At 51.3% G+C, this 27,102-nt stretch overlaps 8 protein-coding genes across 8 annotated transcripts; 4 read left to right on the top strand and 4 right to left on the bottom strand.

Annotated features, from left to right (window-relative positions):
- Positions 1-107: 107 nt before the first annotated feature.
- Positions 108-1,003, bottom strand: fmaE (monooxygenase fmaE; the record flags this gene model as incomplete). The annotated part of the gene is made up of 2 exons (XM_043305918.1): positions 108-860; positions 929-1,003. The coding sequence occupies 2 exons, from the start codon at positions 1,001-1,003 to the stop codon at positions 108-110; spliced, it is 828 nt and encodes a 275-aa protein (XP_043161853.1).
- A 524-nt stretch (positions 1,004-1,527) lies between these two features.
- fmaF (Fe(2+)/2-oxoglutarate-dependent oxygenase fmaF) lies at positions 1,528-2,343 on the top strand (the record flags this gene model as incomplete). Its single annotated transcript, XM_043305917.1, has 1 exon — positions 1,528-2,343. The coding sequence occupies one exon, from the start codon at positions 1,528-1,530 to the stop codon at positions 2,341-2,343; it is 816 nt and encodes a 271-aa protein (XP_043161852.1).
- Positions 2,344-2,680: 337 nt separating this feature from the next.
- Fma-KR (putative PKS-like enzyme) lies at positions 2,681-5,895 on the top strand (the record flags this gene model as incomplete). The annotated part of the gene is made up of 3 exons (XM_043305916.1): positions 2,681-5,130; positions 5,177-5,531; positions 5,584-5,895. 3 exons carry the CDS (start codon positions 2,681-2,683, stop codon positions 5,893-5,895), a joined length of 3,117 nt encoding a protein of 1,038 aa, XP_043161851.1.
- Positions 5,896-5,940: 45 nt separating this feature from the next.
- On the bottom strand, positions 5,941-8,160 carry Asppvi_010069 (putative acetate-CoA ligase; the record flags this gene model as incomplete). The annotated part of the gene is made up of 2 exons (XM_043305915.1): positions 5,941-6,383; positions 6,444-8,160. 2 exons carry the CDS (start codon positions 8,158-8,160, stop codon positions 5,941-5,943), a joined length of 2,160 nt encoding a protein of 719 aa, XP_043161850.1.
- Positions 8,161-8,560: 400 nt separating this feature from the next.
- Positions 8,561-10,225, bottom strand: fmaG (cytochrome P450 monooxygenase fmaG; the record flags this gene model as incomplete). The annotated part of the gene is made up of 2 exons (XM_043305914.1): positions 8,561-9,641; positions 9,696-10,225. The coding sequence occupies 2 exons, from the start codon at positions 10,223-10,225 to the stop codon at positions 8,561-8,563; spliced, it is 1,611 nt and encodes a 536-aa protein (XP_043161849.1).
- Positions 10,226-10,868: 643 nt separating this feature from the next.
- On the top strand, positions 10,869-12,102 carry fma-TC (terpene cyclase fmaA; the record flags this gene model as incomplete). The annotated part of the gene is made up of 7 exons (XM_043305913.1): positions 10,869-10,967; positions 11,032-11,124; positions 11,181-11,192; positions 11,257-11,530; positions 11,594-11,664; positions 11,723-11,980; positions 12,040-12,102. The coding sequence occupies 7 exons, from the start codon at positions 10,869-10,871 to the stop codon at positions 12,100-12,102; spliced, it is 870 nt and encodes a 289-aa protein (XP_043161848.1).
- A 792-nt stretch (positions 12,103-12,894) lies between these two features.
- On the bottom strand, positions 12,895-14,232 carry psoB (hydrolase psoB; the record flags this gene model as incomplete). Its single annotated transcript, XM_043305912.1, has 1 exon — positions 12,895-14,232. The coding sequence occupies one exon, from the start codon at positions 14,230-14,232 to the stop codon at positions 12,895-12,897; it is 1,338 nt and encodes a 445-aa protein (XP_043161847.1).
- A 425-nt stretch (positions 14,233-14,657) lies between these two features.
- Positions 14,658-26,971, top strand: nrps14 (PKS-NRPS hybrid synthetase psoA; the record flags this gene model as incomplete). Its single annotated transcript, XM_043305911.1, has 6 exons — positions 14,658-15,621; positions 15,691-15,828; positions 15,895-21,277; positions 21,338-21,695; positions 21,745-22,209; positions 22,256-26,971. The coding sequence occupies 6 exons, from the start codon at positions 14,658-14,660 to the stop codon at positions 26,969-26,971; spliced, it is 12,024 nt and encodes a 4,007-aa protein (XP_043161846.1).
- Positions 26,972-27,102: the final 131 nt, after the last annotated feature.

Below are 27,102 nucleotides of genomic sequence, written 5' to 3'. Positions count from 1 at the left end.
GGTCAAAAGAACTACTGGACAGGGGTCATTTGCCTGTCAGATCTACGGAACTCATGTATCTGAAACGGCGCAACTTTTGTCATTGGAGGAGGGCATTCCCACGACCTTTAATTATCTTTGCCCAATCTTGCTTTAAAAGACTTCAAACCCGGTGTATCCGCACTGACCAGTGTCCCCATCCACTCCTCGGTGCCGTCTTTGCGACTATTGACCTTCACCTCACCTCTTCCAAGCAGAATTGGATGGCAATTTACGTACATGCTCTCATATCCGCCATCTGTCGTGACAAACGTCTCATGGAAGATACCCACATGGCCGGGGTGATATTGGTTATAGTACGCCCAAACCTCCTTATGTAGCGGTTCGTGGGCAAATTTATGGATACTTTCCACGTCTTTGAAGAAATACTTTACCAGTGTGGTGTTATTGGAGCTTCGCTCGCTGCCTCGCCAACTCTGAACCGCCAGCAGGCCGAGCTCGTCCTTGCGGCGGAGTATATCCTGTTGCATGGCGAGAAACTTGTTTGAGATTTCGAGCATGTGCGGTGCAAAGATCCCCAGGGGGTGATTGTATTGTATTCCCAGGTGGAACACGACCACGGAGCCCTTCCCAGGCTCAGGGCCGTACTTTCCATCTTTGCCTGGGATCTGCGCGGTAGTCCTTCCCGGAACGACATCGGTCATGAAAGGATTCGTTTTCGGCTGGAAGCAATTTTGGATCGTGGTGAAGATGGATGTGAGAAGGACAGTTGTACATGGGACAACGGCGTAGCGGAGGGGGAGGATGGCGCAGAGGATGATCTGCATAAGAGAGCCGATGCAAAGAAGCGTGCTGAGACTGAATTGATTTGGTAGAACGAACTGTTGATGATGGCGTTAGCAGTTCACTTTCTGAGCCTGATTCTCGACCATTCATTTAGTTGGCTTACGGAGATTGTAGAAGCCGTCAGATGTCGACGTGGTTGTTCTGTGGGTGGGAGAAGGGGCTTCATAGTCTGATCCATTGTCAAATCTGAGTGAGTCGGAGAGGAGTTAGCATTCACAAGATGGGACAAAAAAGTTATGTATCCTCAGGGCTGACGCATTGCTGCCTAGAGGGAATTATTATTGCAGTCCCCAGTGGGTGATGACGAATGCCCTTAGTACGACTTCCTACCTGTATTGCTAAATATATATTGATTACCTACTCAAGCACTAAGTCCTGGGTACAATTGCGGTGAAGGTTATAAAAGCCTCATGATACCACCCGTTTCTGTCTAAAACAGTGATTAATGCAGATCAAATCAACTGTCCCCTCCAAATTGTTTTACTCGACAGAGATGTCAGTAATATTCTAGAGATATGTCTTCGGAGGTCTTCGGCCCTGTTTCCTTTCGTAAGTAACCGAATTTACCGAACACTACAAGTAAATTGCCGACAAACTGAGTAATCACGAAGGCACTATTAGCTAGTCAGCAACTGTCCCTAGGGCTCAAGAGCGAGAATGCACCCCTAAACCATCAACAATCTAGGGACCCTCTTCGAGACCATGACGCTAAACATGGAAGACGCCAAGGCTCATCTAAAAGAGCATGGCTGGGTCAAGATCCCTGCCGTCCTGTCCAAAGAAGAAGCTAAAGATGCACTCGATCGTCTCTGGCAGGCGAAGGCTGCCTCTGAGGCTCGTGGCGAAGGCACTTTCCAGCCTATCCTGGATCMTAACCCGGCAAACGTGCGCGTCTTTTATCTCCCCGAGTTGGACGCATACTGGCGAGACATGCTCATCAACCCGACCGGGCTAGACTTGGCCAAGTCCTTGCTAGGCGAACAGGTGCTGGTCAGCAACTTCTCTGCCAACATTGCTCGCCCTGGCGCGGAGAGCATGGCTCTACACTCGGACCAGAGCATCGTCCTTCCAGCGCCGTGGTTGGATATCTGGGCAGTCAACGTGATTTGGTGCCTGACGAGGATGACCAAGGAGAATGGTGCAACCTTGTATATCCCAGGCTCAAACAAGTGGACCACCTGGGAGGATGTGCCCGATAATGCACCGGATCTGCTGGTCCCATTTGAAGCCGATGCGGGCGATATTGTTGTGATTGATGGGCGCCTCTGGCACACCTMTGGTGCCAACGTCACCAAGGACGAGGATCGAGCCATTCTTTTCGCCTATTACTCTGCGCCCCACATGCGACCTCTGACAAACTGGTCAGCCAAGCTGCCAAAGGAACTTCAAGAGACGCTGAGCCCGCAGATGAAGGAACTGCTCGCACTGAGCCATATTGGATACGTTGTGAGGGGCGATCTGACTTATATGGCTCAAAAGTACCCTGCAAAGAAAGATACAATGGCAGTTAGCGCCTGAGTCATGTACGGAGGAAGAACGTCTGCATGTACGGATATATCACAGTTTACTAAAGGCCGTTTGAAATAATTGTTAGTTTCGCGATCTGGAAGATAATCGTAAGAAACGATTTAGCTGCGGATGATCCTGTAGGAGCTGATTGAAGTGAGCTTCCAGGCGTAATATTGTGGCATTAATTGCTGGCCTCACTGTAGCTACTGCACGTAGGGTCTGGAGGACCCTATGTCCACCGAATTAGTCCGAATGTCGAGGTCCCAGCTAGCTTTGCTCCTCCCCCTCTGAAACTTTCGAATATTGCGGTTTCCGGAACTTGCAACTTCTGGACCCGACACTTCTCATGAGGTGGGAGTACTCCTCTCGATACGTTTCAGCTAAACCAGTCATGCTAAAATTGCCTAACACACTCTTGGGGAGACGAGTCCTGGGTGCTACGGAATCTGAGCCGACATGGCGGAGTGTCTTCAAGTTAGAAGACCAGCCGGGGCTAGGGGATCACCACATACAGAATCAGCCCGTTATCCCTACTGCTATGTTCTGCGTCATGGCCCTTGCGGCGGCGATGGATATCAGCAATGGTAAACAAGCAGACAGCATCGAGCTCTCTGACGTTACCTTCGGACCACCGATCGTACTAGAATCATCTTTAGTGGAGATCGAGACGTCTCTCTCTATAGGCAGTCTCATCGACTCTGCTAATGATGGAATTGACGCCATCCAGGCAGAGTTCAGTCTTAATGGGAGCGTCGCGCAGAACGTAACCACGGCCACTATTGCGAAGGGAAGGTTACGTATGACTTTCGCAGACGACGAGTTAGAATTATTATCCTCCTCCAGACCACCCAGGCCGTGTGGGTTGAGACCTGTGAACATCAAGCAATTTTACGATTCCCTGAGCGAAGTAGGCCTGAGCTATAGTGGACCTTTGAGAGCTTTGACTTCTGCTTCGAGGCGTATGAATTATGCATCCGCTGTCGTCGCGCCGACGACCCAGGAAGTAGCAAGTATATCAGCTCTACTCCACCTAGCGAGGCTGGAGGCCTGCTTCCAAACGCTTTTACTTGCCTTTGCAGCCCCTCGGGACGGTTCATTGTGGACGACCTTCACGCCTACAAAAATCAGGCGTCTGGCATTATTTCCGAATTCATTCTTCGGCCTCGATACACAAGCATCAGTATCTGTCGAGGCCCACCTACGGGAATATACTGTAGGGTATAAATCGGAGTTACCAAAGATTAATGGAGACGTCAACGTCTACAGTTCAGAGACTGGGCAGTTACAATTCCGCCTCGAAAGTGTCACCATGACTCCCATAAGTCCTTCTACCGAGAGGCAGGACAAACTACTCTACTTAAAAAAGATATGGCGACCAGACATCCTCTCGGGAGCAGTGCTCGAGCAAGTGGATCATATTTCCTTTTACGAGCGCCTTGGGCTGTCGCAGGCTCACAAGTATATACTGGCGGCAACCAGACTGGCCTCGCATCGCTATGCGAAATTAAAAATTCTCCAGATTGGAACCTCTTCCACCAACTTTGTACACGCTTTATGTCAGGAGCTGGGAAATTTCATGGGCTCATACACGATTGCGGATGCATCGGACAAGGGCATAGAAGATATGAGGCGAGAGACGATATCAGGCGACACAGCTATCAACTTCGTGGTCCTCGACATTCTAAGGGGTATTGGAACGTTGGACGAAGTAACGGCCAACAGCTTAGTCGACGTGAGCTCTTTCGACTTGGTAATTCCTCTGAAGGTCTCCACAGAGGAGTCTGCTACTTTGAAATCCATAAGAGGCCTCTTAAAGCCAGGGGGCTTTCTACTGATGAAGATGATGGGAACAGAGGCCATTCCGCCGGAAGCAACAGACACTACCCGCAAGGAAATACACCACACGTTGCAAAGGGTTGGGTTTTCTGGTGTTGATATGTGGGGCAAGGATCCAGAAGAGCAATCACCATTTGTCATCTTGTCACAGGCCGTCGATGATCAAGTCAACTTTCTCAAAAGTCCCCTTGACTCGACACCGCCATTTACTACCAGAGGAACACTTCTTGTGATAGGTGGCATCTCGCAAGATATTAAACAATTCATCGAGACCGTCCATAGCAGACTAAGAGGTGTCTGGGATGGGGAAATCTTCGTAATTAGGTCACTGACCGAGTTGGAGAGCCGACCCCTTGACCAAGTGGAAGCTGTGCTTAGTCTGACCGAGTTAGATCAGTCAGTGCTGGAAACTCTCGGTCGTGATACCTTTCGAGGCCTACATCAGCTATTAACCAAGTCCAAGATGGCCCTGTGGGTCACTTATAGCGCTGGAAATCTAAACCCGCACCAGAGCGGTACAATTGGACTTGTGCGAGCCGTCCAAGCTGAAAAACCGGAGAAGGATTTGCAGCTCCTCGATTTGGACCAGATTGATGGCAACCAGACTCTTGTCGCGGAGAGTTTCCTTCGGTTCATCGGGGGCGTTAGAATGAGAGATGATAGCTCAAATAGGTTGTGGACTGTCGAACCCGAGCTGTCCGTTCAACGGGGGAGACTTCTCATCCCGAGGGTGCTTTTCGACAAGAAGCGCAACGATCGTCTCAACTGTTCGAGGCGGAGAGTGAAGGCAACAGATCCCTTTGAGAAGGAGTCTGGAACCCTTGTTCGTCCCATTGATCCTTCAGATCTTTTCTCACCGAACAAGACGTATGTTCTCATCGGTCTTAGCGGGCAAATGGGCCAGTCTATCACCAGATGGATAGTACAGAGTGGTGGGCGCCACATTGTGATCACGAGCCGGTGCGTACATACAAGACTGTGATGTGGTAGTTACTAACAGTAATAGGAATCCCAACAAGGACGAACTCTGGACAAAAGAGCTAGAAAATCAAGGCGCCAATGTTGTGATCAAGGCAGCAGATGTTACAAAGAAGCAAGACATGATCAACCTGCGCAACCACATTCTGAGCACTATGCCCCCCATCGGGGGCGTGGCCAACGGTGCAATGCTTCAGTCCAATTGTTTCTTCGCGGATCTGACGTACGACACCCTCCAGGAAGTCCTGAAGCCCAAGATGGACGGGTCTCTGGTCCTCGATGAGGTCTTCTCTAGTGAGGATCTTGACTTTTTTCTCTTGTTCTCGTCCATCTCGGCTGTGGTTGGGCAGCCATTCCAAGCCAACTATGATGCTGCTAACAATGTAGGTTTCTTCCCGTGTTCATTTGAGTCATGACATGCTGACCACTTTGTAGTTTATGACCGGTTTGGTGTCCCAGAGACGAGCTCGCAACCTGCCTGCCTCGGTTATCAACCTTGGCCCAATCATAGGGCTCGGATTCATTCAAAATATAGATAGCAGTGGAGGTTCGGAGGCTGTGATTTCTACGTTGAGAGGTCTGGATTACATGCTTGTCTCCGAGCGTGAGCTCCATCACATATTGGCCGAAGCAATCCTCAGTGGAAACAGCGATGAGACTCCGGAGATTATTACCGGGCTAGAAACCGTCTCTGACAATTCCCCACCTTTCTGGCACAAGAGCTTGCTCTTTTCACATATTATATAGAATCTTAGCTTTGCACGGAAGATACTTTATCTGCATATTGCGGTTTCATGCCGTCTCCCTTGCCTCAATCGCCTTGTGCTTACCCTTGTTTCTGTTAAAGTACTCCCGAATCTTGGCTCTCGCCACTTGTACAGCCGTCGCATCCTCGACTGTGCTTGGGACCTCGACACTCCGATCCAAGTCCCCGTAGACCCCATTCTCCACCAACTCCCGAAGCACACGCCGTAATGTTTTGCCGGACCTCGTTTTCGGTATCATGCCTTTGCCCTGCACTATACCTCCCAATGAGGCGAATGCTCCAACCCGACTCCGTACCAGTGACTGAACCTCTGCTGCAACGGTTGCTGCTGGTATGGCCGATTCTGGGTGATCCGGCACGGAGAGCGAGATGAATGCAAAGGGGAGCTGACCTTTGAGCTGATCTGGGATAGCAACGACGCACGCTTCTGCAATCTGTGGATGTGACGAGATGGCCTCCTCAATGGCTCCTACACGCGTTATAAAATCAGTAACTGGAACGGTGTCAAAAAGGGGGATTTGGAACTGACCACTGGATAGTCGATACGCGCTGACGTTCAATACATCATCATTGCGACTCATGACATGAACATAGCCATCTTGATCAACCCATCCCGCATCCCCAGTATCCAGAAACCTGGATTCAAACCTCTGCAAATAGCTTTTGTAGTATCTCTCCTCATCCGACCACAGCGTGTTGAATGCTGTCGGCCCAAGAGGTAGGGCGAGCACAATATTACCCATCGACCCTTTTGGTACCTCTTCACCCTGCTCGTCCACTACCCGAACATCGAATCCTGGCATGGGCTTTCCAGCACTTCCAGGCTTGATCGGAGGAATGTCTAAACTTTTCGGCACCTTACTTCCCAACCCGATATGAGGCGCAATCGCTCGGCCGGTGATCGGAGACCCGGCTTCGGTTGACCACCAATTATCGATGACCTGTGCATTCTTTCTGCCGTGCTGATCCAGTAGCTCTTGGTACATGGAGACGAGGGTGGGCTCTGACCGCTCGCCAGCGAGGAACAGAGCTTGTAATGATCGCAGGCCTCCACGCGCTCCAATCTCAGACAGCTTTGTATTACTTGGGTCTTCTTGTTTGATGGCGCGCAGCGCTGTTGGCGTCGCGAACATGGTACTCACCTTGTACTGCTCCACCACCCTCCAAAAGGCAGACGTATCAGGTGTTGCTACCGGCTTGCCTTCGTATAAAACGGTGGCCGCTCCCGCCAGCAATGGCGCGTACAGGATATAAGAGTGACCGACCACCCACCCAATATCTGACGCCGCAAACATGACGTCTCCGGGGCCGTGGATGTTAAATATGTACTCGATGGTGAATTGTAGGCCAACCGCGTGGCCGCCTGAATTGCGCAACACACCCTTCGGTGCTCCTGTCGTACCGGAGGTGTGCATGATATAGATGGGTTGATCGCTCTGGACGGGTACGCAGTCGGCTTTGACGCCCCGTGCCCTGGCATTGGCCACGAGCTCCTGCCATGATGATTGTTTTGCAGTGTTCGTCCTGCGACGGAAGAGAACTTGTCGGATCCAGCGCCATATATTCCTCCACCAACTAGATACAGACTTCTGGAAGTTCCAACGTAGTTGGTCGCGCTGCCATACGATTGTGTGGGAAGGCTTGTGACATGCGAGCTTTATCGCTTCTTCGACGAGTCCTTTGTACGCAATCGGCGGCCTATTCCCAACTATTCCGCACGATGCGGTGAGAAGTACCTCTGGCTTGCAAGCCTCGACTCGCTGAGCAAGAGCGTTTGGCGCAAACCCCCCGAACACGACTGAGTGGATAGCTCCCAAACGATTGACAGCAAGCATGCCAACTAAGGCAGCCGGGATCATGGGCATGTACAACATGACGACATCGCCCTTCTTGACCCCTGTCTCTCTCAGGACGCCGGCCAGCGTCTCCACCTCCCTGAGGAGTGTATGATACGTGATTGTCTCCTTTGTATTTGTGACTGGACTGTCGTAGTAAATCGCCGATTCGTGTCCGTTTCCCGCAGCGACGTGCCTGTCGACGCAATTGTAGCACGTGGAGATTTCCCCACCGGGGAACCATTCCCACGTCGGGTGCGTGGTGCCATCTTGCAGACTCTTCTGGGCTGTCCGGAGTGCAGTATCAGGTTTCCTGTGCCAGTGGAGGCGTTCGGCCTGTCGCAACCAGAACTCCTCCGGGTTTTGCAGACTCTGTCGCAGAACTTCATCCTGAAGATAATGGTAATCCATTTCTGATACTCGCATCCACTAATAGATAAGTAGACACAAAAAAGAGCACCTGTTGCTGAATCAATAAACTATATGCTATATTAGAATGTGTTGCCATCTATGGATAGTCTGGCGCTGAGCATGCGTTCGGTAAACGATACCCAATATGGTGGTCGCCGATATTATCCTCCACTACCGAAGACCGATCCAGAGGCAGTGATTGCCGGTACTGGACATTTACATGGATTTTAAGGCAGATAATGATTCAAAAAATCAAGGTGATAAGGGTCTGATCCATATTTAGACATGTACTGTGTATTTGCTCAAACTAACGTAACCCTTTGACAACAATTGCGAGCGCCGAGTTGGATTAAAAAGCTTAGGATGTTCTGAGCGACCCCCATTTATCTATATCTTGGTCCTAGACTGTACTCGTTCTGAGAAGGCTCGCATGGCTAACCTCGGGTATCTGCTCCGACTCGATGCGGCGGAGAAGATCTATGTGGTGCTGACTGCGAGGCTCGACCTTGAACTCAAAGGGAGCGGGGCGATTGACCATGCCGGGGATCGCCTCGAGAGTGACAGGAATCTCGTTTCCTTGCTCATCTCTAGCCTTGCGAACGTTGAACGCAGCCAGCAGCTGGACGACGGTAATGTAGACACTGGCGTCCGCAAAGAAACGACCAGCACAAGACCTTCGGCCGTAACCAAAAGCAATTTCACTAGGATCAGGGTGGTTGAAGGGCTCCATATACCGCTCCGGCTTGAAGACCCGCGGCTCTGGGTACTCTTTGGGGTCGTTCAAAAACCACCAGAGAGAAGGAAGAAGATAGGAGCCCTTAGGGATGAGATATTCTCCGCAGACTATATCTTCTTCAGACTTGTGCGTCAACCCCATGGGTCCAACAGGATTCCATCGCCAGGCTTCTTTGATAATGCCGTCAATGTAAGGCAGATTAATTCTGTCGTCAAAGTTGGGGAGCCGATCGGAGCCGACAACTCGGTCGATCTCTTCCTGCGCCCTTGTGACAACCTCGGGGAACATGACAAGACCACAGATGACGCTGTGGATGATGGCGACTGTACTGTCGGAGCCGGCGGCATAGAGGCTGACCGCAGTCCACTTGATAGCCTCTTCGTCGGCCGCAGCCAAGTTAATCTCATTGGTGTCGGACTTGGTCATATTCTTTTCGAGAAGATTGGATACGTATGAAGGACTGTGGGCTTTGTGTGCCATCTGGCGTTTAACAAAGTCATAGGGGAGTTCCGCCGCGGCCTCGTTGATGGCCTTCCATTCTTGGGCAGTCTTCCGATACGACATGCCGGGGAACCAGTCAGGAAGATACTTGATAGCAGGCACGGCGTCAACGGCCCAAGAAAGGGGAACAAATGCTTTGGACAGGTTCTCCATGGTGTGCTCGATCAACTCGACCAACGGGTCGGGGCTGTCTCGCTCAATCGAATAGCCATAGGTGATTTTCAAAACGATGGCTGCAGCCAAACTATAAAGCATGAGATAGTGTGTAAGGGCAAGCACCAAGTCGTAGGGGACTTACGTTTTCAAGTGGTGCAAGATGTCGTCCGGCCGATTGAACGTCTGTAGGATGAAACGAAGAGATTCCTGCTCCTGAATGGGGCGGAAGCCAGCAGAGAGCCCCTTAGTCCCAATCTCCTGGTGAACCATTTTCCGGTGCAGGCGGTACTTGTCGTCATACTGATGGGTGATGAGAAAGTTCTCGAACCCACATAGTTGAGCAAAGTTGAGCTGGGGTCTCGCAGATGTCTTTTGGGCCTTCTTCCCCATGACAGCGTGGGCAGCGTCCTTGTCATGGAAGATGACGAGTGTCGTCCCCATGATATTGATGGAGCTGACAGGACCGTAGGCATCTTTGTGCTTGAACCAGTGCACGTACTCGGGCTGCCCTTTGGAGGGGAGATCCAAGAGATTTCCAATAACCGGCAATGGCTTTGGCCCAGGAGGGACGTTCTGTTTGAAGTCTTTCGTACGAGTTCTGAACGCCAGCACAACTAAGAAGGCCACCAAGGCCACGCAGCTGATCTGAAGGGTAGGCAGTTCGTCGGCCATGTTGTATGGAGCTATCTGAATAATGGGCAATTGACTTGTCAGGTCTAGGTCTCAGATCTTTCAGTGTTATTTGAGTCCAGCGTTCAAAAGAATCAGCTTACATCCGAATTCCTCAAAGCTCGGAAGTAGCATTAGGGAGCATTGCCGAAAAACCAAAGCCCGAGAAATAAATTAGGTTTGCCGTAGGGATCAATCTAGGATTGGCCGTCATACCTTGCGAGCCTGTTTCATTTGGTATAGTTTTTACAGCAAATATTGCCTATTCTATCTCTGTCCATGTCTAGTAAAGGCAATACTCTGTCTGTTTCCACCGTCCCACTTTGTATTCCGATTAGTTCGGGAAACATACGATAACGGCGTAAGGCCCTGAATGAGAAGATGATTGCAGCTCTAGGGACTCACTATCTGTACCATAGCGCTTACTTGTGGGTATGATGATACTGTGATGGCGTGGCAAGGCCAAGCGGCACAGTCAGAGTCTGACTGCTCGAATGGCGAAACTTCTGAACCTTTCTAAAGGACCTTTCTGGCGACCTGGCCCTTATAAGGTATCCTACCAAGCCGTCCACGGTTCCAGATAGGCTTATTCTTACCAGGCATCAATATCCAGCAGTTGTCGTAGCACCCTTACTCTGCAGCAGAAATGGAAAGCGTTCTAGGGTTGGGGAGGCTCCCCTTCAGTTTTATGAAGACTTTATATCTGTTCGGCAAATCGGACATCCCAGCAGCCGCTTTACCTTCTGTACGTAGTGGTGCTAACTCTCGCTCCACGGACAGGAAAGGCCAATGGCTGATACTGAGAGCAGATGGCCGTAGCCCTCGTGCTTGCTGCACCATGTGGCTTTCACCTGATCATCACCGGGTTTCTGTGGAATCAACTACATCTTCTCACGTTCCAGGTGCGTCCAGAAGCACTCTTCTTTGAAACGAGGCAATCTAATATTGACATGGTTAGGTCAAAAACCAGGTTAGTTATACCGTGTAACGACAAACAAGACGAGAATGACAAGAAATACTTATCGGAACGTCAGATCGATGGTATAGAAGAGGATGGCATAGCAAAGCCACATCGGCCCTTGCCCTCTGGCAGGATCACACCAGGACAAGCTACCCTCCTTTATCACGTCCTTTTCTTACTGATGTGGATTGCTGCCATATACACAAACACGGTCTCGTGCACTTTAGTCTATTCGATCGCCATAGTGGTATACAACGAGGGAGGGCTGGCCGCTATTCCAGTAGTAAAGAACTTCATCGGAGCTATCGGTCTCGGTTGCTACTGTTGGGGTACAACGATCATTTTTGGTATTCACTCTGACAAGGTGCTTGCTTTTGCCAAGGTACATGCTGACAGATAATGTTCTCAAGATGGCGGTAAAGAGTTACATGGATTGAAGGCCGTCGCAGTACTGATGATAGTTGCCATTTTCGCTACTACTGTGAGTTCTCCCGGCAGACAAGCAACTACATGCTAACATAGCTATCACACTTGGGTAGGGCCATGCCCAAGACTTCCGTGACCGCACCGCTGATACAACACGGGGTCGCAAAACAATCCCGCTACTGCTGTCCCAGCCTGTAGCGCGCTGGTCACTGGCCGTGCTAACGGTGGCGTGGACTTTGGGGTTGATTGCCTTGTGGAAACCACCGGCGATAGTTACTCTGGCATACGTTGCTGCGAGTATGCGTTGTTTTGCCGGTTTTCTCACTAGCTATGACGAGAAGGACGATTATGTCTCTTATTGTTGGTATGGGGTAGGTCTATCTGCTCTCCGTTAACATGCCTGATCCATGCCCGTTGACCCAAGATACAGTTTTGGCTTCTTGGTAGTAACATCCTACCCATCTTTCCTCGTTTGAGAGGCGAGCTTCCTTAGGGTTTGACAGTTGTCGAACCGTACGGTGGAACTGGACCTTGATATTGTCATTGAGCAGCGTGGAACTTAGCTACAGATCAGGCTTGGAGTTGGGTATGGACGGAGCCCGTACCCATGACCAACTTGGGTTTACCCGTGTCTTTTACTTAAATACTGAAGTTCTTAAGGTACATACTAAATATAGAGTGGTGTTCTGGTAATTTGACTTGTAATCTAACATATTTCCTGGATCCGAGGTTAAATACGCAAAAGCTAGTAACGGGTGTGTTATCACGTGATTAGTCCCAATAGGGCAATGTCACCAAAGAGTACATCGAGTCATTCACCTACATACCTGAAGAATAGCTGGAAGCATTAAGGGCACGCATTCGAGTTATTCTCAATGTGGCTATTAACCCTGGTTTAGTTCCCTGTGTCCCATTTATAAATCTCACTTATTTTTCACGGACCACGGTTCGGAAATACTTTGATGTTAGCAATATATATTGTTGACCGTAGATGCTGATTCCATTCCAGCGGGAAACGATATAGTCTTTTTCAAAACATATTTTAATACCTCCAGTATGGCAGATGTAGTAATATAAAAACACTCAAGACAATTGCCTACCGAGTACGAATGATTATAAGGGAAGATTATGGACAAGTATTATAATTTTAGACTGTTGGGTATGTGCATAGGATGTCTACTCAAGCGTATCTCAGGAGCCAGGATACGGGATTCACTGCCTATGATTCTTAGAAATGACTAAACGGATTTGTCTTACTTGTTGGCCGTTATCAACCACTAACTCTCTACAGACTGGTCACCAATTCTTCCAACCTCGAGCTAGCCGTCAAAGGCTCCCTCTCAATTTCAAACCTTTGGTCGAGCCACTCGAAAGTTTTCTGTGCCGAATATCCAAACGCACCAATCTTGGCCTGGAGGCCTCCGTACGCGACATCGGTAGCGATCCACTTCTCCTTATCCACGCCGTCTTTGAGACTCGTCAAGCACTCGTAGATCTTGTCTGTCGTGGTGGCTGGGTTGAAGTAGAAGCTTGCCCCCGCTCCCGTCACCAGCGTCGGGCACTTCACGTCAGCCAAGTATTCGGTGCCGTCGGCGTTCTGCAAAGTGTAGGCGCCGAAGCTACGCATAACATCTGCATCCGTCTTGGAGCCGGTAGCCCACTTCAAGTGGTTAAACTCCCATCGGGCCTGAAACTCAAGTTTCTTGAGAAAGCCGAGTATTCCATTGAACATCCAGTCTGAGAGCCAGCCGCTCATAAAGCCATTGAAGAGGGGCCCCGGCATCCTGCCTCCCACAAAGCTCGACAAGCTGTAGAACCCATCCACGCTCACGCATGCCTTGATCCGGGGGTCTGCGGCCGCACGGAGGGCAAAGTAGCCCCCCATCGACGCGCCAGTGACCGCGATGTGGTCTAGGTCCAATTCGAGCTCGGGATGGCGAGCAGCCAGGTCAAAGAGGTGATCCAGGACTGGACCCGTGACGGATTCCCAATCCGGGCGCATTGGCAGCTTGTCGCGACGGAGGACGATTCCTTGACCGGGTCCCTCAAACGTGAGGACTGCGTAGCCTAAATCCGGCCCGTACGCTGGGTTCACAAAGTAGATTTCCTCCTGAGTCGAATCGCCTCCGCCCGAGTTGAGCAGGATGGGGATCTTGCGACCAGGGATACGTCGGAACGCGGGTGGCAGGTAGAGATAACCAGGCAACGTTTTCCCGTCCTCGTACGGGATGTCCAAGAAGATCGTCTTTCCATCACGATACTGGACACCCTTTCTGAAATTGGCAATGGCTCGTTCAATAGTGGGAAGGACTCTTTTATCATGTCCGATAGGGCCTTCGTTGAGCATGAACTGCGCTGCACGAAGGTAGTTGGAGGATCGCAGGTACGCCCGTCGCGCTCCGACGCGATCTCCGGCGGCCTCAGCTTCTTTTGCGATGGCTTCTGCCTTGCTACCGGTTTCGAGAAGGGTGCTATACCATGACTCTGGATCTTGGTCCTTGATCTTGGCTGCTGCTTCCAGTACCTCTCCGATCTCGGCCCCTTCGTGTGGCGCCATGGCCAGTAGACGAAGGAACTCGAAATCGAAGAAGGGCGACTTGAATAGCTTGTGTATAGTTGCCATATTGTCTTATTGCCAACCTTCTGGATTCAGATGGTATGGTGCGAGAACGATGTCTAGGTAAGAATCGTGTTCTTCCCTCGATCAGTAACTATTCTACTCGTAAAGGTGGGTGTGCCGTAACAGAATTACGGAGAAACCGCGTGGTTCTCTTGGTATTTGGGTTCGGTTTTCGAGTTGATAGCCCCATCCCGAATTCGGTGGTTGTGATGCCACCAATCGTATCGGCCGTCGGATGGCCGAAAGTCGTACACAATATGATCAAGGCTCCTGCTATACACAGCTCTTGGCCCTAATAGGTGTCCAATATGCGATCTAATTCCATGTTAGTAGCCTAAGGTCTAGAACAATAATAGAAAACCTTACATATCCATCCTGGCACACATCTCGCCTACTCTGCAATACTATTGCACTCCATCTTAGGCGCCATGGTTTACACACATTCACCAAAAGAGCCTATTGCTATTATTGGCACCGGGTGTCGCTTTCCCGGAGATTCGACGTCTCCTTCAAAGTTGTGGGATTTGCTCTACTCACCGCGGGATCTCACGAGAGAAGTGCCCGCCGAGTCACGGTTCAACCCCAAGGGCTTTTACAATGTCGACGGTGAACATCATGGAGCCAGCAATGCAAGCAATGCGTACTTCATTGAGGAAGATCCGCGGTATTTCGATGCGGGATTCTTCAGTATTGCACCGCGCGAAGCCGAATCGATCGACCCGCAACAAAGGCTCCTGCTTGAGACGGTGTACGAAGCCATGGAAAATGCGGGACTTACCTTGAACGGAATGCGAGGCAGCGCGACTTCAGCCTACATGGGCGCCATGTCGGCTGATTACACAGATACCCAGCTGAGAGATATCGAGAATGTCTCCAAATACATGATTACCGGAACCTCGCGCGCCCTCTTGTCGAATCGTCTATCGTACTTTTTTGACTGGAAAGGTCCCTCGATCAGTGTCGACACGGCGTGCTCGTCCAGTCTGGCAGCCGTGCATCTTGGTGTTCAGGCCTTGCGCGCTGGCGAGTGTAAAATCTCCTGCGTGGGTGGCTCGAATATAATTCTCAACGCGGATTGCTACCTTGCTGCGACCAGTCTTCATTTGCTTTCACCTACTGGTCGGTCTCAGATGTGGGATCAAGCGGCGGACGGATACGCCCGAGGTGAGGGCGTGTGTGTTTTCTTAATGAAGAGCTTGTCTCAGGCGTTGCAAGATGGAGATCGAATCGACGCACTCCTCCGAGAGACTTGTGTCAACTCGGATGGCCGAACACAGGGAATCGCCTTACCTAGCGCTGAAGCTCAAGTCTCGTTGATGAGGGCCGCGTATAAAAACGCTGGGCTTGACCTGTCGAAGGCAGAAGATCGCCCACAATACATTGAAGCGCACGGTGAGTTACCTGAACTATGATGTTTTTCATTTCTTTGAGACTATGGACTAATGAACTTGCGCTTCTAAGGAACTGGTACTCAAGCCGGAGATCCTAGAGAAGCATACGCAATTGCCACTACGTTTTTCCCGCCTGAAGAAGACCACAGTCATAGACCCAAACTGGTTGTTGGGTCAGTCAAGACCGTCATTGGTCACACAGAAGGATGTAAGCAGTATCCCAACATATGGATGCCTGAAGAAGTCTGGGGAACTGACGATATGTGACACCTAGGTGCTGGTATTGCAGGAATTCTTAAGGCTGTCCTGGCCATGCGGCATAAGACCATTCCCCCCAACCAACATTTCCACAACCTCAACCCCAGCGTAAAGCCTTCTTTCAAACACCTTTCAATAGCTACTTCACCCGAGGCTTGGCCTGTAGTTCCTCCTGACACACCGCTACGGGCAAGTGTTAACGGATTTGGCTCTGGAGGCACTAATTGCCACGCCATTGTGGAAAGTTACGTGCCCGAAATTCATGACAACGGCCCTTGGGGAAAGTCTAAAGAGCTGAGACAACTCCCCAACAGTGTCGTCACACCAGACACTGACTTCTCTCCTATCCCTCTATTATTCTCAGCCAGCTCGGGAACAGCCCTCCGTGCCATGCTAGAGAGGTATGAAGAGTACCTGCAGAAGACCGAGGTCTCCATTCTACGCCTGGCCATGACGCTGAACTCTCATCGTTCCACTTTGCCAGTCAGGATCTCCATCCCTGGGACCTCCAGAGCCGGTGTTCTCGAAGGGATCCGGACGCAACTTGCCAAAGTCGGTTCAAATCCTGGCGCAGAGATTGGCACCCGATCTTCCGTTCCGGAGTTTGATCAGGTCAGACGACCCAAGATTTTGGGTGTGTTTACTGGTCAAGGAGCTCAATGGGCAGGCATGGGCCAAGGCCTGATGGAAAAGAGTGCGCTATTCAGACAAGTCATCGAGATGATGGAAGAGGCAATGGCACAACTCCCCGACGGACCAGAGTGGTCTCTGAAAGAGGAGATTATGAAACCTCCAAAAACATCGCGGCTGGGCGAAGCTGAGATTTCCTTACCAGTCTGTGCAGCACTTCAGGTCGGCCTGGTCAAGGTGCTCTGGAGTGCAGGAATAACCTTCAGCATGGTCGTCGGTCACTCTGGTGGAGAGATTGGTTCTGCCTATGCCGCAGGCAAAATCAGCGAGGTTGATGCCATCAAGATTGCTTACTACCGCGGGGTGTACACGAAACTCGCCATCGGCAAAGATGGGAAGAAGGGCGGTATGGTTGCCGTTGGATTCGGCTACGAAGACGGCCTCAACTTTTGCGCGATGGAGCAATTCGCCAATCGGCTCACTGTTGCTGCCAGCAACTCGCCCAAGAGCGTCACACTTTCAGGAGATCTCGATGCTGTTCATGAGGCCAAGGAATTACTGGACGCCGAAGGCGTGTTCAATCGGGTTCTCCGGCTCGACACGGCCTACCACTCGCCGCACATGTATCCTTGCGCGGCGCCGTATCTGGCTGCCATCGAGCGCTGCGGTCTTGTAGCTGGCGAATCCAACGGAACCGCCTGGGCATCCAGCGTGTACGAGGATAACAGAATGATCACTCCGGCCCAGGACAAAGATATGGAAGCAGCCTACTGGAAAGACAACCTGATCGGGAGAGTGTTGTTCTCGCAAGCCGTTGAGCGTGCACTGGACGAGGGTAATGGCGACTTTGACCTCGCTCTCGAAATTGGACCGCATCCTTCTCTCAAGGGACCTACTCTCGAGACAATCAGACACAAGCTTGGCTCAGAAATTCCTTACTCTGGCGTGCTAGATCGCAAGTCAGACGACATAACGGCCTTGAGTACCGCTCTTGGGTTCTCATGGTTGACATTGGGATCTGGGGTTGTCGACTTTGCAGGGTACGCGTCTGCATTTGACCCGAGCAATGCTTCCATCTTAAAGGCACCTGTTCTGCCTGACCTGCCGACATATCCATGGGATCACAAGAAGGTCTTGTATCGCGAGTCCCGTCTTAACAAGAATGTCCGCAACAGGGTTGATCCGCCTCACCTGCTCCTTGGTAGCAGAACCCCCGACGATACGGACTATGAGCCCAGATGGCGAAACTTTTTTATCATGGACGAGTTACCCTGGTTGCGAGACCATTGCATCCAAGGCCAGATCATTGTGCCGGCGGCTACCTACTGCGTTATGGCTCTGGAGGCTGCCAAGGTCCTTTGCCGGGGCAAGAATGTTCACAGTATTGAGCTGTCCAATGTGGCCATTTTACGCCCTATCGTCCTAGACGAGGCATCCGATGGCACGGAGACCTTGTTTTCTGTGCGCAGCGACCTTGATTCCCACAAGAACGAGAACGAAATTCACGCACAGTTCAGTCTCAGCGCTGGCGCCATGGACGACAGACATTTGAGAACTGCTGCCACCGGCCAGATTCGAATCACCCTTGCCTCGGAATCGCCAATCTCATTCCCCGATCGACGTCGACAGGCAGAGATGGATCTGCTGCCGACCAGCGTCGACAGATTCTATACGTCGATGGACGAGATCGGGCTGAGCTATAGCGGACCCTTCAGAGCCATGACGTCCATGCAGAGACGTTTGAATTTTGCATCTGCTACCGTGGCTGTGGATAGAGACCTGTCTGGGACGATTCCTGTTCATCCCACTTGGCTTGACGCCTGCTTCCAGACCTTCCTCGCAGCTTTCGCTGCCCCTCGCGACGGTTCACTATGGACAGCCTTCATGCCCACTACTATCGGTCGAATGGTCTTCTCCCCATCGAGCACTTCCCAAGTTCCTGGCGCTTCGGTAACTGTGGACGCGCACATTACCGAATTTGGGCCTGGTTATGAGGTGGCACTTCCGACACTGACTGGTGATATGACCATTTTCAGCTCCGAGGCCAATCAGCTACAAGTCAAGATTGAAGACTTTGTGATGAGCTCGTTCCTCCCCGCGTCTGAGAGTGATGACAGGAGGTTTTACCTAAAGAATGTGTGGGGACAGGAGATGCTTTCTGGAGCTCTCTGTGCATCATCCAAGCACAGCATCGCCGCCCCAGAAAGCGAGTCAAAGGTTATTGATACCTGTGAAAAGGCTGTCCACTACTACCTGTCAAAGCTCAAGGCGGCCGGTTACCTCGACCAGTGGGCTGATAAGAGCCCCGGGATACGTTCTCTGCTCAGAGAGATGGAAGCTCGTGTGACTAGCACACCGACGCAATCTGATATGGTCTCAATCCTGGAAGAAGTCGGAGAGCACATCGACCTTGTCCTCGTGCGCACCATCGGCGAGGGTCTCCTCAACTCGCCAAGTGAGGGCCTCGGCCCAATTACCCCTTCATCAATGGGTGCTCTTATATCGCGGTGGCACAATGAGGGTTTGGGTTTCTCTCAACTCCAGAGTCATTTCGTGAGTGCAGCTAAACAGATTTCTCATCAGCACGCCAATTTGAGAATTCTTCAAGTCGGTCCATCTTCACCAGGACTAGTCCGTTCGATCTGTCATGAGCTGGGCCGCGGCTTAGAGAGATATACCCTAGTTGATGACTCAGAGCATACCATCGAGGAGATGAAGACAGCGCTTGCTGCAGACCAGTTACGACTGGATTTTGCACAGGCCAGTGTCGAGAATGGCATCGAGGAGGTTAATCATCTGACCAGCGCCGGCCTTTTTGACCTGGTCATTGTCCACAAGGCCTTTACCAAACAAGTCGCCGCTCTGAAGACGATCCAAAATCTGTTGCGTCCCGGAGGTTTTATTGTCATGATGGCTGCGACTGGCGCCCAGCTCCGCTTCCCCTTCATGTTGCTGTCCGCACTCCCTGCACTTGACGAAGATGGTTTGGCAGAGACGAGATTCATCAACCCTACGCGCGAGGAGACTCACGAGCTTCTTCGACAGATTGGGTTCTCTGGAGTTGACTCGATTGCTCTCGACAATGTACCTGACAAGCATACATTCTCTGTCGTCGTCTCCCAGGCCCTTGATGATCACATCACCTTCTTACGCAGCCCGTTGACATCTCCCTCGCCTGCTCCTCTCAGCGGAAACCTCCTTGTGGTAGGCGGTTTCTCGCCGGATGTTGCCAAGCTTGCTACATGTATTCAATCAAAGCTGTCGAATGTTTGGCAGGGAGAGATCATCAACGTGCGAACTCTGGCTGAGCTGAGTGATGAGGCCAGCAGCGTTGATGCTGTTCTGAGTCTGACTGATCTTGATCGTCCAGTCTTAGAGGATATCAGAGGCCCAACCTTTAAGGGTCTGCAGACACTCTTCTCAACGGCCAAAACGGTCCTCTGGATTACCCACCGGGCGAGAGCCGACAATCCTTACCATAATGCCACCATTGGCATTGGTCGAACATTCCAGTCTGAGAATCCACAAAAGGTACTCCAGTTTCTTGACACGGACACGCTGGACGGAGTGGAGTCAGCTATCACAGAGAGTTTCCTCAGACTCATAGGTGGTGTCAATATGAGCAATGGTAATTCCGCGGAGACGACTCACCTATGGACTATTGAGCCAGAAGTCGCCCTCGAGAAAGGCAAATACCTCGTTCCAAGACTCTTCCCAGATACGAAGCGCAACGACCGGCTGAATGCTCTCAGACGCAAGGTGGAGACGCAAGCTGCTGTTGCAACGCAGCCGATTGCCATCACCAGATCCTTGCAGACTGACGGTCAAGTCGCTTATACAGCGGAAGCAGTCCACCGCCATAGAGATTTCAAAGAGGATACGGCGGATGCAGTTACTATTCAAGTGGAACTTTGCTCGATGGACCCTGTCATTCCCAGGATTGACGATGAGGATCTATTCTGCTGCATTGGACGCACGTCACAAGGATCACGAGTTTTTGGTCTTTCACCATCCAATGCCTCCGTCGTAACAGTGCCACGGGAATGGACGCTACAAGTGGACATGGATACGCCGCAAGATGATGGTACTTTTATCACTGAGATGCTGAACGAGATCAAGGCTCTTGTGATCGCCAAGTCCATTCCCCACGGATGCACTACCCTGATTTACGAACCTGATGCACATCTTGCTGCTTCCTTGCGGAGGCCCGGCCGATCAGCTATTTCGTCCGTCACCTTCAAAGTCAGCTCAACAGGGTCAATCACATGCAGCAATATTTTCATCGAACCGCATGCCTCTACGAAGGAGGTTCAAGCGAAACTACCCCCCAAAACTAGGATGCTCATCCACATGGGACGCGGGACCGAGACACGCAAGTTCTCGGCTCTCAGACAAGCTCTGCCGCCCCACGCTACCGTTGTTGCTTTCAATGACCTTGGCGCTCATGAAATTAGCCCTCGTGAGTTGCTTGCAGAGGCCTTGTCAGTTGTACAGGGCTCTTCTCCATCCGAGAAGTTTTCTAATGACCATATTAATGTGGTAAAAGCCTCTGTTTTGGTTGCTGAGGGTGTTAAGGGACGTGCCAATGCTGCTGTCGTTGACTGGACAGGAGCTCAGAGCATTACCCTTAGCCAGAGACCGGTGGACACTCGAAACTTATTCTCTCCTAATAAGACATATCTTCTTGTCGGCCTCACCGGGCAAATTGGTCAGTCCATGTGTCGCTGGATGGTACAAAACGGAGCTCGCCATATCGTCGTCACAAGTCGGTACGTAATCTGTTGGTCTGGCATCTGACCGTGAGATGGATTTCTAACGATGATCTACAGGAACCCCGACAAGCAAGGACAGCTCTGGAAGGAAGAGTTACTCAGGCAAGGAGTAAATATTGTCATTGAAGCAGTTGACGTTACCAAAAAGCATCACCTCGTGGAGCTCCGCACTCGCATTGCCATCACTATGCCTCCAATTGGTGGGATTGCTAATGGCGCCATGGTGTTGGACGACAAATTGTTCATCGACATGCCTTTTGAGAGTTTCCAAACTGCCATGAAGCCTAAAGTGCAAGGTTCCATCTACCTCGAGGAGGTTTTCTCTGCTGATGACCTTGACTTTTTCCTATTCTTCTCGTCCATTTCGGTCATGACGGGTCAGCGAACGCAGGCCAATTATGTCGCTGCCAACAACGTAAGTCTATTAATTTGACACATGTTTCGAGATTGCTGATTGTTCTTAGTTCATGGTCGCTATGGCTGAGCGACGAAGGGCCCATGGTCTCCCTGCTTCTGTCATCGATATTGGCATGGTCGTCGGTATCGGTGTGATTCAGAGATCACAAAATGACAAAGGTGTCAGCACGATGGAGAACTCGATCCGACAGATGGATTATATGCCAGTATCTGAGACCGATCTGCATCATCTCCTCGCCGAGGCCATACTCGTCGGTCAGAGTGATGAGTCCCCGGAGCTAATCACAGGGTTGGAGACATACAAGCCCGTCACAGGAGAGGCTCCCTTCTGGCACAAAAATTTGCGATTTTCTCATCTCATCACTGACCCTGATGCTACTCAAGCAGGTGCAGACTCTCTTGGTAGCGCTCAGAAATCTTTGAAGGAGATGCTGCTCAGCTCGGGCGGACCAGAGGAAGCGAGAAAGGTTATGGAGAATGCTCTCTTGGAATACCTAGCGTCCTCACTCAAGGTAAGTACTGCCCCATTCAAGCTTTCGTGTTGCTGACAACCCGAAGCTGTCACGCGAGACCATTTACACCGATGTGCCCATAATTGACCTCGGTATCGATTCCCTCGTAGCCGTCCAGATTCGGAACTGGACCTGGGCCGAAGCCGGGTACGACCTTCCAGTATTGAAGATACTGGGCGGATCTTCGGTCGCGCAGATTTGTGATGAGGTAGTCTCATCTCTGTCTTTTGACAAGACTTCGATCGCGGCCGCCAAGATCGAAAGTCAAGCAGCACCGGTTCAGAAGGCTCGCCCTTGGGATAAACCACCAACGGATACAAAGCCAATGGACGACGTGGTAGCTGCACCCAGGTCCGATATGGTCACAAATGGTCAAAACGGTTTGCCAAACGGAACACCGAAGCAGTCCTTAGACCTTGCCGTGAGGCCCAAGCCTCTCCGAAGGCCTCAAGCTCGTGGTAGTGCCGCAAAGAAAAACCCTCGTCCAACTCCGATCAGCATACAGCCGTTGTCGTTGGGCCAATCCAGGCTCTACTTCCTATCTCAATACATGGACGATGATACCGTCCTGAACTGCACCATATCCTACACCCTCTCCGGGAAGCTGGACGTGCCTAAGTTCGAGCAGTCTATCAATGAGGTCGTTCGGCGTCATGAGGCCTTGCGCACTTCATTTTACACGGATGAGAAGCACGGAAAGCCTATACAGGGAGTGCTCGACAAGTCACCATTCCAACTCAAGGTTGTTCCCGGTGTCAGTGACTCGTCCGATATCGAGAAGGAATTCGATTTGATCCGCTATCGTCACTACGATCTCGAGCAAGGAGACACTTTTGCAGCCACCATCCTGTCACACCGTCAGGATTCTCACACTCTGATCTTCGGATACCACCATATCATCATGGACGGGTTCAGCTGGCAGATATTCCAGAAGGACATGGCCATGTTTTACAACACCTCGGGCTCTGTGGACTCGGCACAATATTTGCCTGCTCAATACTCCGAGTTTACTGCCAAGCAACAACAAGACCTGTCCGATGGAGCCTACGCCGAAAGACTCCGCTTCTTCCAAGAGCAATTCCGAGAGCCTGTCGAGCCTTTGCCTCTTTTCCCTTTTGCCAAAGTCGGCACACGTAAGGCTGTGAAGCAGTACGCTGTTCAAGAGGTTGTCACCCATCTCGATGCCTATGTGGTGACCGCGATAAAGAAGGCGAGCCAGACCTCTCGCACCACTTCTTTCCACTTCTATCTCTCTGTTTTCCAAGTGTTACTGCACAAACTCCTGGACACAGACAAGATGTGCATTGGGGTGGTAGACGCCAACCGGTCCGACCAGAAGTTTGTGAACTCTATCGGGTTCTTCCTAGAAACCATCCCCTTGTTGTTCAAGGTCGATAGCCAGCAACGGTTCATCGAACTTCTGAAGGAAACACGCAGCAAGGCATATGCTGGTTTGGCACAGACCGGTGTTCCTACCGAGGAGATTCTGAGAGCTTGTGGTGTCGCATCGTCAACAACAGAAACGCCGCTCTTCCAAGTATGCTTCAATTACCGCATGGGGGCTGGCCGCACCGCTCCGCTCCAGGGAGTTGAGATGAAATTCTTGGACTATGTCGACGCTCAGAACCCGTTCGATCTCGTTTCGACCGTTGATGAGCTAGACGACGGAACTGCCATGATTACCCTATATCTACAAGATTACTTGTACGACCAGGAGGGTGCTCAACTCCTTGCCAGCATGTACGCAGGCATGCTTGAGGAATTGGCAAAGAACACAGACCGTCTAGTTGGCTCCGTGTCGATTTCCAACGTGGCCTTGGAGGGCGAGGCCATCAGACTTGGTACCGGGCCGATCTTGGACCTTGCAGCTCCTTCTGTTGGCACTCTGTCAAAGATCGTCAATACATGGGTAGACAAGGACCCCCACGCTCTGGCCGTCAAGGGCACTACCGGCAAGACAAAGACATACTTGCAGCTCTTGGAAAGGTCCAACGCTATTGCCGCATCGCTACTGAACACCGGCGCAACGCCTTCCAATCCCATTGGTGTCCTGCTTGAGCCCAGTGTAGACACCATCGCCACGATCCTCGCCATTCTCCGCATTGGAGCTGCCTATGTACCGCTCGATACCAGGAGCTCAGATGCACTGCTTGCTGATATTCTGCAAGAATCCCAACCAGCAATTGTGGTCCATCACGCCGTAACCGCCCAACGCAGCAAGAAGCTGCTCGGAAGCTCCTCCAAAACCAAGGTGGTCACTCTCAATGCCGTCCCTCAAAAGACCATCAGAAAGATTCAAGACATCTCAGCCCCCGGCGGCCTTGCAATGATTCTTTACACTAGTGGTTCTACAGGTAGGCCAAAGGGCATTCCGCTCACTAATGCCAACATCCGGACCCCTATCCTTGGTGTTTCGGAGAGGGTGCCACTTGGACGAGAGGTGGTCCTCCAACAGAGCGGACAAGGGTTCGATGCTGCAGTCTACCAGATTTTTATTGCGCTTGCCAACGGCGGCACCTTGATCATGGCCGACAATAGAGATGATCCTGCAAAACTTGCCGCTCTGATGGCTCATGAATCCGTTACTTGCACCACCCACGTTGTCTCCGAGATGCAAGCTCTGTTGAAGTATGGGTACGATCAGCTTCGCAACTGCTCTTCATGGCGCATTGCAATGGTTGCTGGCGAGGCATTCACAGTTCATCTCTTGGAGCAGTTCCGCGCGCTCAACCGACCTGACTTGAAGGTTATCAACGCGTATGGTCCGACTGAAGCGTCTATCTGCTCTTCCTTGGGCGAAGTGTCCTTGGAAAAAAGCGAATCAACCGAAACCAGCATCCCGATCGGAAAGGCCATTGCCAACTACGGGACCTATATCGTGGATCAAGAGTGCAGACCTGTTCCTCTTGGTTGGCCTGGTGAGGTCGCAATTGCTGGGCCGGGTGTTGCTAGTGGCTATCTAAACCGCCCTGAGCTGACCCAAGCCAAATTCAAGACGTCAGCCTCTCTGGGAGGTGTTTTTGGATTGGACTCTCTTTATCTTACCGGAGATAAAGGCCGTATGCTTTCCGACGGCTCCATCGTGCTCTCGGGTCGCGTCGATGGAGACGATCAGGTCAAGGTTAGAGGTCATCGAGTGCAACTCGGCGAGATCGCCAGAGCTCTTGTCCAAGCATCCCGAGGCGTCTTTGCGGATGCGGCTGTGCTCCTGAAGGGAGACGATTCATCAAAGCAACAGCTCGTTGCCTACGTCGTCTTCTCGCGAACCAGCAATATTCAGGACAAGCAGACATATCTCCGTCAACTTAACCAGGAACTCCCAGTTGCAGCTTACATGCGCCCGGCAATCATCATCCCTCTGGATACTCTGCCGGTGACCGACCGTGGCAAGCTTGACACTGGGAAGCTGGCGTCGTTGCCTCTACCCAACATTTCGGTTGAATACGACGCGGAAGAGCAGCTTACACCAACCGAGGCGAGATTGCGAGACGTTTGGAAGAATGTCTTGGGTGACATAGCTGCATCTATTCTAATCCGTCGTAGCTCTGACTTCTTTTCTGTTGGTGGTAACTCTCTGCTTCTGCTGGCTCTGAAGGCTGAGATCTCTCAAATCTTCGGGGCTGAACTTGCGGTCTCCGAACTTTTCCAGGCCAGCACGCTTGAGCTTCTCGCTGCGCGACTCGATGGTACTTCTTTATTGGCGCAGATCAATTGGGACGAGGAGATTGCTTTGGACGAGACAACATTCACACAAACTCCGGCTACCAACGGAGTCAATGGCCATGGATCATCCAATGGTCATTCGGACGGAATATGTGTTCTCCTTACTGGCGCCACAGGCTTTTTGGGAGGTCACATTCTGCGCCAACTAGTCGAACTGCCCAGTGTCGCGCACGTTCACTGTGTGGCCATTCGTCCCAACAAGGATGGTGTACCCCGACAATTGAGCGTGGATTCCCCCAAGGTCGTCCGTCACTCTGGTGATCTTGCACTCTCCAATATGGGCATGAGCGAGTCCGAATTCTTGAATCTATTCAAGGGTATCGATATCATCGTCCACAACGGAGCTGAGGTCTCACACATGAAGAACTATCGCAGTCTTCGCGCTGCCAACTTTTTGTCGACCATGGAGCTGGCACGTGCGGCTGTGCGCTATGGCATCCCAATTCATTACATTTCCACTGGAGGTGTAGCGCGTCTGAGTGGCGCCGATGAGCAGCCCGAGACATCGCTCGCAGCGTTCCATCCTCCCATCGACGGATCGGACGGATACGTGGCGTCCAAATGGGCCAGCGAGGTGTTCCTTGAAAAGATTCAACGACGTTTCCAAGGGCAGGTATGGATCCACCGGCCGAGCAGCATCACCGGTGACGATGTTCCCGACAATGATATTGCGCATAGTCTGCTCAAGTTCTCTCGGGAGTTAGGGGCTGTACCCGATCTCACCGGGACCGGGTTCTTCGACTTTATCAAAGTTGAAACTGTTTCAAAGAACATTGCTGCCTGCGTTGTCAAGAGCAACGAAAAGAGTGGTGGTGATCTGGTGTATCTTCACCAGAGTGGTGAACAAGTTATCCCTGTCGGAGACTTGCAAAAGTATGTGGAGGAATTGGAAGGGAAGCCATTGCAGGTGCTGCCCTTGAAGGAGTGGGTGGATTTGTCAATCCGCAAGGGCTTGGACGAGGTTTTGGGGTCCTACATGTTGGCCTCCAAGGGGGTGATTCGGGTACCTCTGTTGCAAAAGGGTCATCCTGCTGAGTAGACGCTTAGATGCTATGGACTATTTCTAGTTATCGAAATCTTAAATCTTAACATATTGGAACGCCCTACTCCTCTCCATGACATGTAAAATCTAACATACCAGCCATATACTGTGTGTGTTGAAAGACGCTG

The sequence above is a fragment of the Aspergillus pseudoviridinutans genome (genome assembly GCF_018340605.1).
Source record: "Aspergillus pseudoviridinutans IFM 55266 DNA, scaffold_7, whole genome shotgun sequence".
Lineage (NCBI taxonomy): Eukaryota > Fungi > Ascomycota > Eurotiomycetes > Eurotiales > Aspergillaceae > Aspergillus > Aspergillus pseudoviridinutans.
Note: the sequence above shows the minus strand (reverse complement) of the source record. Positions and strands in the feature narration are given on the sequence as shown.